At 38.3% G+C, this 12850-nt stretch overlaps 1 protein-coding gene across 1 annotated transcript; it reads right to left on the bottom strand.

The window, feature by feature from the left end:
• Window positions 1-511: 511 nt before the first annotated feature.
• On the bottom strand, window positions 512-12388 carry LOC134801512 (juvenile hormone epoxide hydrolase-like). The gene is made up of 8 exons (XM_063774127.1): window positions 12288-12388; window positions 8905-9096; window positions 8243-8470; window positions 5341-5505; window positions 4778-4924; window positions 4007-4208; window positions 3158-3392; window positions 512-1053 (listed from the first exon to the last, which is right to left on the bottom strand). The coding sequence occupies exons 2-8, from the start codon at window positions 9094-9096 to the stop codon at window positions 825-827; spliced, it is 1398 nt and encodes a 465-aa protein (XP_063630197.1). The 5' UTR covers window positions 12288-12388; the 3' UTR covers window positions 512-824.
• Between the last annotated feature and the right edge of the window lie 462 nt (window positions 12389-12850).

Below are 12850 nucleotides of genomic sequence, written 5' to 3'. Positions count from 1 at the left end.
CTGGGAAGAAAACAGTTGGTCTTTTAAAAGTTGCAAAGTAACAGTTTGGGAAATTATCATTTGTCGGATTTTAAGTTTGTCAAATGTTTATATGGGAAAGATTGAGTTGACAAACGTGCAGTTGGTAAAATTTGGTTGGGAAACGAAATTTGGTCATAAAAGTTTCGGTAAATTAAAAGGATCCCATATTTAATCCATAGTTTACTACACCTGCTTAGTCGTGTGTTTTGTTATCTGAATGCTGGGTGGCGATATTTTGTGAAAATGTCTATTGACTTTGACGCTGTCGTTAGTTTAAAAAAGTTTCATTACTTTCCCAAAAAAAAATGAAAAATACGGAAAAAAAACAATAATTTCAAAACGTCCTGAAAAAAAAACGATTTGATTTTTTCGAGAATTTTCAACCAAGTGTGTAGCGTATAGCTGTGTGTGGGTGTGCACTCACACGCATATAGTTGTATTGAATTGGATCTATTTAATTTAATAGAAGGTTTAAAAAGAAACTAATACATTTTATTGAACACTTTATTATAAAAATATAATAATATAAAAACCCTTTTATAAAGTCACAAAACAAATATAACAACCATATTCTTATATACAACGATGGTGGCAAATGATCGTAAGACCGGTCTAATAGTAAAGGATGACTCACGCCAGACCGGGCCGGGGCCGGGCCGGAGCTTCCTGCGCTTCGTTTTCTATGGAAAGCACCACGTGATCACAGATCAGCCATCATAGACAACGAAGCGCCAGAAACTCCAACCCGGCCTTGGCCCGGTCTAGCGTGAGTCCTGTCGTGTTCTAATAATGTTCCCTAATATCTACAGCTCAGTCTTCTTAGCTTCCTTCTTCAACTTCCTAAAAGCAGTCACAGCCTTCAACACATCCTCGGAGAAGACCTTCGGCAGCTGGAAGGCGAGGAAATGTCCGCCGTCGTCGATGGCGTTGGCTGCCACCAGGTTCGGGAACTTGGTGCGCAGGATCCTGGCGGATTGGAAGGCCAGCTCGTGCTTCGCTTGAATCACCCAGGTTGGGACTGGGGTTGGGATCCTGAAAACAAGATGTGTGAGTCCAAGTCCAACAATATATTATGTATATACTACATCATGCCATCCCAGAAAGATTTAGGGGTCATTCTCCTCTCATTCCCCTGGATATAGATATTCGCAAATTCCCAAGACATTCCGCGCTGTTTTGGTTGTAGATGGAAAGTGAAGACAGAGTTTAAGATGGAGCTCACCGGTTCAGTAAAGCCTATTCACTCTTGCTTTAAAGAGACCGAGATCATATTTGTCAGAGAATACAGAGGGCGGGAGCGCATTCCATTCCTTAGCTGTCCGCGCCAAAAAAGACGAGACAAATCGTTTCGAGCGGACAGATGGAACTTTTGCAACGAACGGTCTTTGACCAACTCTAAGGGCGATAAGGGATAGGGTTTACCCTTGAATTGCCGACAGACATTTCATCGAATGTTATTTCGAAGACAACGTTTCAAGTATTTTCATTTCATCGACAAGTTATTGCGTCGAAGAATCGATACTAGTAAATTTAAATCGGGGACTTTAAATTGGTACTTGAGTTATTTTGTATATAGTTTATATCGTAGTATTTCTTTACGGGTTTTCTTATTTCATTTTGGATTGTATTTCATTAAATTTATTACGCGCAAAAGATTTCAATTTGTAATATTTCGTTATCGAAACTAAACGCAATCACGTCAGTCGTCTCACTCTGCGCGATTATAGCTATGTGCTCTAATTTTGAACACATAATTTTACAAGCCTGCATTTTCATTTTGGCCAAATTATAAATAGGTTGGTAACAATAATTTTACTTACTAAGCCATTTCTGTGTAGGGCCGCAGTTCTAACCTAACCTAAACCTACTTTGAAAGCCGTTAGTTTCTGTGTGGGATCGCAGTTCTAACCTAACCTAAACCTACTTTGAAAGCCGTTTGTTTCTGTGTGGGGTCGCAGTTCTAACCTAACCTGAACCTACTTTGAAAGCCGTTTGTTTCTGTGTAGGGTCGCAGTTCTAACCTAACCTAAACCTACTTTGAAAGCCGTTCGTTTTTGTGTGGGGTCGCAATTCTAACCTAACCTAAACCTACTTTAAAAGCCGTTCGTTTCTGTGTGGGGTCGCAGTTTTAACCTAACCTAAACCTACTTTGAAAGCCGTTCGTTTCTGTGTGGGATCGCAGTTCTAACCTAACCTAAACCTACTTTGAAAGCCGTTTGTTTCTGTGTGGGGTGATGGGGTCGCAGTTCTAACCTAACCTAAACCTACTTTGAAAGCCGTTCGTTTCTGTGTGGGGTCGCAATTCTAACCTAACCTAAACCTACTTTAAAAGCCGTTCGTTTCTGTGTGGGGTCCCAGTTCTAACCTAACCTAATCCGACTTTGATAGCCGTTCATTTCTGTGTGGGGTCGCGGTTCTAACCTAACCTAAATCTAAAATTCTTACAACAGAAAAATGTATTTATGTGTAGTACGACGTACGACATATAAGAATGTATTAAAGTAATACGTCGAACAAATGAATTGCAATGTTTAGTAGTTGTGCCAATTAAAATAATTTGAAACGAGCTAGCGATCAAGTAATATTCGTTGAATAGTATTTCTACGCAGTAAGAAAAATTGAAATAAATAGTATATGAAACAAAATAACGCCAAACAATATTATTAGTACTAACGTTTCGATGAATCGTTGTCTATGAAATAATATTCGATGAAAAGTTTGTCGGCAAAATAAGGGTACACCAAGGGATAGTCGAGAGATTGCGACGGGTTTCGCCGTGACGGGGTGGTTCGTCTATTACCAACCTGTCAACCGGACATTTCACCCAGTTGGACGGTTAGTACTTTTTTTTAACAAACATTACATTTCAGTGAACACACAAGGTATCTCTCCTGCGCCCAGCTTGTGGGCATGTAGGTAATGACTTTATCATTTATAAAAGGAGTAGGTACCCTTTCATGTGGATAAGGGCTTTATAGCCTTTAACTTTTGGGTATGTCCTCAGGAAAGACCTGAACATAGTTTTGATTTTGACCCATCTATCATTAATCTATCCACTAAATTAAATTGGATTAAATAAAGAAACTAATTTAAAGAATTCGCCGGAGATGGAAATTATTTTTGAGCTAATACTCACTCATCTAACTGCAATCCGAAATGTCTCTTGCTAAAACTCTCAGAGTACAATCTGACAGACGTGGTGAAGGAATTGGTAGCCCAGTAGCACATGAGGTTGTCGAGCAGCTGGTCTCTGCTCCAGTGCTTGTCGAGGCCACCATCTGGTAGATACTTGTACTCGTTCTTGGTCCAGGTCGAGAACTTCTCCAGGATGTAGGCGAGGAGGCCGACGGGGGAGTCGGATATGGCTGCACCTGTGAATTAATTTAGTTTTAGTAGTTAGTTTAGTAAGTTCGGGTATTCCACGAGCATGTCACTTACGGGAAGCCATTCTTATAATATTACTGAAAATCTATTTTTTTTTTAAACCTAGTTATTAAACCTTAATACACATATCCGTATCTTTATGAACATACATAGGTACATTACCATTGTAAAATAAGACACGTTGAGCACAAACAAGATCATTTCCTTGGCTTAGAGGGTTCCATTTTACCTTCTTGGTACGGAACCCTAAAAAGATTAAACTAGTGGCTCTGTGACCTGTAGAAGTGTAGATCTCGCGAGCATAAGTTAAAACTGAATAAATGTATGGCTCCGCCATTTTGAAAAATTTCAAAACACTGAATCGAAAAAAATATATGTATATAATAAGTGACATGACATCAAAGTTGTCTTAACCCTTTAAGACAGCAAAGTTGTCTTAAAGGGCCTCTGCGATGTTGGTTTCGGCCCGACGCACGCTTCCCAAAGGTCCGGGACCCCATGGTCCCGAGATATGGTAAGACATATAATAATATAATATTTAATCATCACACAAAGTGCCTGCTCACAAAATTTATTAACTCAAAAAGTTATATACTCGTACCTATAGTATCGGGCTTAGTAGCCTGAATATGCATGTAGCCGGTCTCTTCTATCAGCCGAGCGAAGTTCGTGGTGAGCGGGTACATGCGGTCAGCCAAGTGCGACTCCACCACGAAGGAAGGCAGATAAGCGCCGAGCGCGCTCAGGATGTTGGCCTTGGTGGACATGGTGGCACCCATGTTGGTGTGGTGGCCGAGGATTTCCTGGAATAATATGGGAGTTATGAAGATGCCTTGATGTGAATACTCCGATACTATTTATCATCCTTCTAGGGTTAGTCTTTCACAATGTCTCATTCAATATCGGATGTCGGAATTGTCGGATGACCTTTGGATAAAAACAGGTAAAGATAAAGATAGTTTATTAGTCAAGGCATATTACGATGCAGTTATGAACGTCAAATAAAGCTACACCGACTCTAACACTAACAGCTGCTAGAGAATGCCCTTGGAATCATTTTTTTTTACTTTTTGCATTAACATTTATTTTAAACAACAAACCATAAATGATTAAATACCTATACTCGTATACATATACAAATATAAAAGACGTAGACGTATTTTGCTTCTTTGCAGTCGTATTCGACATAATCCGACATCGGATCGGACAACGTGAAAACGCTAATACGGTCATCTAATATGGTCGAGGAATGTGATTTCTGTACCATTTCATAACTACCCTCTGGAACAGTGACAATCAAATATTGTCAATTTGACAAAGTGCGAAATGGTAACGTACAGCAATCAAATTCCTTAAATTTACAGTGACTTACATCAGGGAACAGCGTAGCCATGCCGCTAGCGATAAGGCTGCCCCAATCCCCACCCTGGATGTAGAACTTCTTGAAGCCAAGCCGGTGCATCAGATTACGCATCACAACTGACATCTCCGCGGCTCCTAGCCCTGGTCGGACTGCAGCCTGAAAATAGTGGAACATTTGAATAGGAACATTTCGAAGTTCTTTAAGCCTTTTTTAAATCTCATAAACCTGATAAACCAGTCTCTCTTAATTAAAATGTAATCAGTGTACAGCAACAGACATTTAAGGTCACACCCGACATTGAAAAGTTTAATCATTGTAAAACAACTGGTTAAGATATGTATTTAAACTAAACCAGTAATGATTAGTAAAAATTGTCTTCGTTTAAATCAGTACGAGTAGTTATAAGATAATTCATAGCTTAGCAAGCTGGATAAGATCAAGGTGACAACTTGAGACAAGCTTATATAAAGAAGACAATCTTATAAATTTCTGACTAGTGGCCAGCCATGCAATCCACTTTCTGCGTAGTGTCTGAACTATTCGATATATTTTTCCTTCTCTTCTACACTTACATCAGAAAACCCGTATCCCGGTAGACTGGGCACGATGGCCTCGATGGCGAAGTCCCGGTCCTTGCTGACGGCCGTCAGGAGAGGCAGCGCCTCGTAGAACTCCCTCACCGACCCTGGCCAGCCGTGCATGAACAGCACGGGGACCACTTCCACTCCTGCTGGAGCCTGAAATCAATCAAGTCATCTATGGAGGCGAAACGAAGCAAATACAAATAATTTATTGATAAACTTGTATTTTCAAACTTTTTTGACAGCACACGCAGTGCCAGTGTTATTTATACGTCATAATGTCATAGAAGTTTGACGTTTAAAATAACACCTGCACTGCGTGTGATGTCAAAATCTCTGCAGACTTTTCTTGGTCTCACTCTAATAAATATACTATAAATGTATGAATAACAGCAACACTTTTGTCCTTGAAATAAGATTTACAAGACGTCAGTCAGCACAGTGTAAAAAGTAACAGTGGACCTGGACCGACCCCTATGTTGTCTGCGTAAATGCTGACACCGCACAAGAACACAGTAGGGTTGTCACAGACTTTAACACAACTGCCCAAGACTTACTCTTGACTTAAATAAGAGACGCTAGCCCAGTGAGTAGTACCGAGCTACTAACAACCCAACTAGCAAATCTATGTGCTATAAAAGTTGAGAGCACGTTTTTATTTTCGCTTTTTGGTGCTATAAACGGTGTAAAAACAGTCGAGTAAAAGTCCTGTAAGCGTTTACTCAACGCGAAAAGGCGCACTTATACAGACTAAAAGTGTTATAAAAATCGAGTAAGCGCTGTATAAGAAGCAAATCGATGCTGTAAGAGTTGAGTAAAAGTGGATAAAAGCACTTCTAGTGTTTTAATAGTAACGATAGTGCTTTTACTCGACTATTTGTTCTATAAACATTAGCAATTTACTATTACTCAGTAAAAGTGTTCTATAAAAGCAGCCGCACTGCTTTTTCTCAGCAAAAATGTTTCGTAAAGGTAGCCGGATTGCTTTTACTCGGCATTTTAAATGTGTAAGAGTGCAGTAAATGCTTTTATTCAACTAATATGCGCTAAAAACGATCTCAGGTAAGCGATTATATTTCAATTATTTGATTAAGTTTGAGGCCTAATCGTCTTCGCGTGTCTAATAAAACAAAAAGATACTTAAGTATTTTTTACTGCTGTCATCCATGACATTTATTTTTACCGTGATTGTGTACATAAGTTTTTACTGTCTGTAAGTACACGTAATACAGTAAAACCCAGCGCGAAAAATACTTTATTGATAAAACCAAAGGCACTGGTTCATATATATTCATGGGCCGCCTATTTTCTTAAATTTCAATAAAAAAATATTAATAAAAATAAGTAAAAATTTGCTTACACGATCTAGTTTCTGTTATATCTCATTAATTCGACTATAAGTCGAGTAACTGCGTTTACTGCTACACTTATAGCACATGATGTCGCCATGTTTATGGATTTATAGTCCGATGGCCGACTGCATGAAACCCTACCTGATAAAAAAATTGAAAAATCCTACTCTGTAGGGGTAGCTGACTTTTAGCAGCTTCAACTGCTCTTGGTCGGCCGTGGCTTAACTTGGCAAATTTTGCGCAAATGGCAAAAAAGTGGTACAAATATTCATCAAAAAAACAAAAGTGGTCAGCTACATCCTGTGTTGGCAGGTTCCTGTGTCCGACCGAATTTGTGGTACCAAGTGAGCTACAATTTACCTCATCGAAAAATAGAATGTCACTTGTATGGTAGGACAGCTGCCATTGACTTTTTTTTTAATGCGGACGGACTGAAAACGCTGTCAGGCTAAGGTGAGGCCGACTAAGACATATGTCAACAAATTTAATGTAGGTATTACAATCAGTTGTTTTGATTCTATTTTTCGATGAGGTAAATTGTAGCTGTCACGTGGTACCACAAATTCGGTCGGACACAAGAACCTGCGAACACAGGATGTAGCTGACCAGTTTTGTTTTGCTGTCCTCAAAGGCAGCTATCCTACCATGCAAGTTTCATTCTATTATACGATGGGTTTTTTTTTATGAATTTTTGTACCACTATTTTGCCATTAGCGCAAAATTTTCCAAATTAAGCCGCGGCCGACCAAGAACAGTTGATGCTACTAAAAGTCAGCTACCCCTACAGAGTAGGATTATTCTATTTTTTTGTCAGGTAGGGTTTCATGCAGTTGGCCACCGGACTATATTGAAACGTCGACATGGCTGACTTGTGCTGTTAATGTAGTTCAAAACTCTTTAAAAGTACTCTAAGCTGAATACATTTTGAATAAAACCTGTAAATACACTTCAGCTCCTATAACAGCGGTTTGAACCCCATTACCCGAATTATGATATAAGCGCGCTGTTACAGCAGCATTGTTGCCAAATGGTTATTTGATTGCTTTTAATAGCCTTTTATAGCAACAGAGATGAGAGTTGAGTAACAGTTGTATTAAAGCGCCTTATTCAGACAATTAGCTAATCTATAGCTGTTATATGATTTTAATAGAACAATTATGCTGAATAAATATGATTTAGTAGCGCTAACTCAGCATTTATTAAAAGGTGGAATAAAAGTGCTAAAAGATAGTGCTATAAACGTTTATACGACATGATTATAGCACTAATTAGCGAAAATTGCTAAATAGTCGAGTTAACCGCTATTATACGATATATTGGTGCTTCAACAACCGTAACTCGGCTGTTATACGATTACAGGCTGAGTAAATCAATTCTTATACGACTATTTTGCTAGTTGGGAATGGCGACGTATGCCGCTCGAGTGCGCGCGACCCACCTCTCGCCCCTCGCACCCCGAACGATTGCCCTGTCTAGGCGGCTTGGTCGAATGACTGTATTGTTTTATAGACTGTTGTTATAGTGTGGAAAATGGTATATACCTCTGGCTTAATCCTGATGAAGTGAATATCCAACCCCTGTATATTAGTCTTGAACTGCGGCAACTTGTTGAAGAACCTCTCTCTCTCCGTAAAGTTGTACTTCTCGGCCCAGTACGAGACCCAGCTGTCCAGCTGCTTGCTGTTGAAGCCGTATTGGAAGCCGACGTTCTCCAGCGGAGGGGTCCACTTGCGATGGTTCTTGAGGCGCTCTTTGAGGTCGTGGACCATCTGGAAGTAATGAAAAATGTCTAAGTAATGATTTAGGTGAATTACACAATACCCTTGGATCTCTTGAACATATAAAAGTATCAAGCAGTTCCGATTGTGATAAAGTTATCCAAGCGTTTTTCCTGTAGACACATTTTACTAAAGCTTTAGTCATACACCGCTTATGAAGTAAAAGGCTTGAACAGGCCTAATTTATTTTAGTATGGTCACAGGTCACAGGAAAGACACATGAGGCTAACTCTTATGAACCAAAAAGTTTTTGACCGATTTAACGGATTCACTTCCACAGCAAGGTACGCTGTATGCGTGTAGCTGATAAAATATGCTTTCCACTTTGTAGCGAAAAGGGCCTACGAACTAAGAACCCGGAGAAGAGTGGGTCGCTGGCAGTGAATGTGTTTGTTACTGTTCGTATCAAATGTAGAAGAACTTACCGGGGCAGAGAACTGCACTCTAAAAGGCCTGACACTGGCATCCTCCTTGGCCTGCAGCTCCTTGGGTCCCCACCACGCCTGGACATCGATGTCGGGCAGCGGAGGTGGACTCTTCAGGAACAAAACGTATATAAACCCGAGGAATGGGGCAGCTAGGAGCGCGAGGAGACCGAAGCATAGGAGACGTGCCATCTGAAATTGTAAGGATAATATTTAAATGACTAGGTACTACTTAATTACTTCACTCTTAAAAATAACCGTCGGTCGAACATTTCTCTGGACAATAACTCCACTCTCTCCACTGTCTTCGACTCTTCATGGCGTCCACTCGTCCAAAATAATTTCTAATATGATTTATGAGGTGCTTCATCCGAACTCTCACTTTTCAAGACTTTTTTACTGTAACGAACGCACAGCTCTTCATATTTGTAAAGATCTTTGATAATTTGTGGACGTTATGAAGAGATGTACCATCGTCCACTATGATAAAGAAATAATCGTAAAAGTTACTGCAATACTCATCTTTTCATGTTTTTAATATAAAGATAAAAGCCAGTTATTCGTGACTCGTGACTAAAACATGTACGAACATACTACACAGACAACAGAAGCACGTAAACAATATCTAATTGAGGCTGCAGGGCCGGTCGATTGTTAAATCACATTACGTTACATTTCTGCGACAAAATTATCGCACGACAAAAAATCGTAGTGCGCGCTTGGCCTTACAACCGGTTCTATTGCGAATTTATATTGTTAGATAACTTTATTTACGGACGTTTCGACACAGGTTTTGATATTATGCTGGGACATCAGTTAGCCGCGACCACGACCAGTGAAAGCTGTGTCAAAACGTCGGTAAATAAAGGTAGGTAATACTTAACAAAATAAATTCGTTATAGACCCGGTTGTAAATGTGATTTAATGTGTTCAAAACGCGAAAATTTTTAAATGTTATCTTGCAGTCGATTGTTACTTAGCTAACTTTTGTTTGTCATATGAAAGTAATCCTTATTTAATCTCAAACCTTCACCGGTGCCAAAAATTACAACGAATAGGCCCACAGTTAGAGCCTGTTCGGAAAGAGAAGAGTCGTGGAATGTATTGGGCCCCATACATTCCACGACCCTATGCACTTACTCACTTTTATTTTATTTTATGGCCACTTAATATTCTTATTTCTGTTTTATTTATGTATTTTTATTTCGGAACATTTTAACACCATTTAACTACACACTTTTTTACCATCATAGGTATTTACCCAACTGTAACGTGATCTGGGTTCCGGCAGAATATCAGTGCTTTGCTCAAAAGAGCGAAGCGTATAGCTGAGTCGGAACCCTTTTGTTTTTGCTGCAATGCACACAGTGTACAGCAAGTAAACCCATCTTTTCGTGTTTAAGTATTTTTTTTATTGTTAATTAAACTCTGTACATATTTTTAGTTTTGTTCTGTTTGTAATGCACCTATTTGTAAATTGTGTGTTTTTGCAGCATCCAAATAAACGTTTTATCTATCTATCTTTCCGCACATACTGTACCTAGTAGTGGAAAACAATGTTTTCTAATAAAACCTAAGACGCGGCTAACGCAAAATTGTAGTTTTTGTATTAAAAAGTCATTTTGTTTCAAAAATAAACACACGTAAACTAGACTATAATATGTAATGTCATCATCACAAGACCGGTCTTCGTGTAGAAAATCGTTTTGTCATTGACTATACGAGGGCAAAGTCCGGAGAGGTATGAAACATTATCAGAAGTAAACAAGAAATTACCTACAAAAATACATTCAGATATGTACTATCGCCCACACTGTTAACTGTACATCGGTGGACCTTAAGCCTTTTGTAATAAGGTCCGCCGATGTACAGTTAGGAGTGTTGCTGTTTGTACGAAGTAATGAATTAAGAGATAACATTAGTAACTAGGTGACTACATGTTGATAAATACAATTTATACATGTAGATAAATTATTAAACTGCATTTATTTTGTAACTTTAGTCCGGCAAACAAAACTTGTCAGCCAGTAAGAAACAGGAAAACCATACTCATTTCTTTCGTTTGAGTGCTAGTACTACCGTAAGACAAAGACAGTATGATTCTGTCTGTCTATATTTGAAATGAGACAGTTCTGGGCCAAACTATACGAGTACCTACATGCGTGGTTCTTACAGGAGTCACTTGAAAGAAAGCTTTTTAGGTAAATGAATAGATAATGATATAAGTACCTAAATAGCTACACAAGTACACAATTGAAGGGATGTTTACAAAAACAACATAACTGCTTAGAGCGGTTGACACTTTTTTAAGAACATTGTTAATCGTTTCAGGTGTCAACCAGTGTAGTCAGTTATGTTGTTTTTGTAAACATCCCTTCAATTGCTTGGAAGTCTGCTTAAAATAATGCTGATTAGATGGTTCGTCTGTATCTTTAGGTATTTAAATAAAAGTAAACAAACGATTTGTACATTTTCGGGTAGTTATAACATTATTGGTTAACTGACTAACTACAAAACCGCCTGAATCAGTCACTTAACGACCTGACGTTTACCTACATTATTCGATCGTGTAATGTTTTCATCTACCCTCAACTTTTGTTTACTTTTTATTTAAATACCTGAAGATACAGAGTACATAGAATTCAAACCGGGTAACATATTTTTTTTTTTTGGAAATCGCCTAGTCTGCATTGGAGTCTAAACATATTCCAAGGCCTTTTTGTATAAATTCAACGATTTAGCTTCTAACGGTTTCTTCGGCTCGAATTGTATGATGTCAGGAAAGACCCATAACGCTAAAGATAACGTTCGAATTCAGACTGCACCAGCGTTACTGCCAAAATCAATATTTCTGTCCAGAATCATGACATTTGCAGTATTTGGTTTAGTATAAATCCGAACGGTAGGTACCTTTACTCTAACTAAAAAAATTACACCAATAATGCAAACGCCAAATATCCATCATTTAAATTGTTGCATAACGTTACCCCAGATTATCGATCGTCAACGGCCATGACATTGAACTTGAGCGTAATAAAATCCGGCCGGTGTGTAAACAACTCACACTGACTACATAACCTGCTTTAATTTATTTTGTTATAAATGTTTTTGAACTACCTACATACAAAACTCTACTTAACTAAGCAACAGTATAATGTTAATTATCATAAGAAATAAGAAAGGTGTTTCTTCAAGTAAAAAAATACATCTTCGTTTTTCAACAACCAAATCACCTCTAATTATGTTGAGTTGAGACACATAGCAAAAACAGTATAATAAACTACATAATATAATACGCAGCCCGACATTTCTTCTAACATCTACCTATAATTCAATAGATATCCTTAAATCACGAAAGAATAATTAAGAAAAACAAAACTTACTTTGAAAACAAATGAACGTCCGCCGCCGTTCCTTCTTCAAAACACACTGGAGGGAGCAGTCATATAACTGTGAACGAGATACGCTTAAAAACTACTATCTATTACTGTTCTTGAAAAAACAACCTTGATACAGTTAATATAAGGTTGAAATTTAAAGCTGCTGCATTGATTTGTCGAATTTAAAAATGTAATAAAATAAATGCATCGTAATATAGCGTTAGGTATGGTGAACAGAGCATAACTCGTTTAGACGGCCATGTTTAGAAGAAGCAATTCATTGTCATGATTCGTTGATGTTTTTGCAGAACCAAAAAATCATCGTGATTGTATTCAAATCACGTACAAACAGAAACACTCCTAACTGTACATCGGTGGACCTTAATTTTCGTCGCCATTAGATTAGATAAGATTTCAATGCAGCTTTCCTAATTTTTCCTTTATTTAATTGAATTTTTTAAAGTATGGTTTACACAAACGTATCTGCCTGATAAAAAAAATTGTGTTTGCATGTTTCCTAATATTTACAGTTTTAAGCATTTAGCGACGGGCCTATGATGGTTACG

Source organism: Cydia splendana, chromosome 2 (assembly GCF_910591565.1).
Source record: "Cydia splendana chromosome 2, ilCydSple1.2, whole genome shotgun sequence".
Taxonomy (NCBI): Eukaryota; Metazoa; Arthropoda; class Insecta; order Lepidoptera; family Tortricidae; genus Cydia; species Cydia splendana.
Note: the sequence above shows the minus strand (reverse complement) of the source record. Positions and strands in the feature narration are given on the sequence as shown.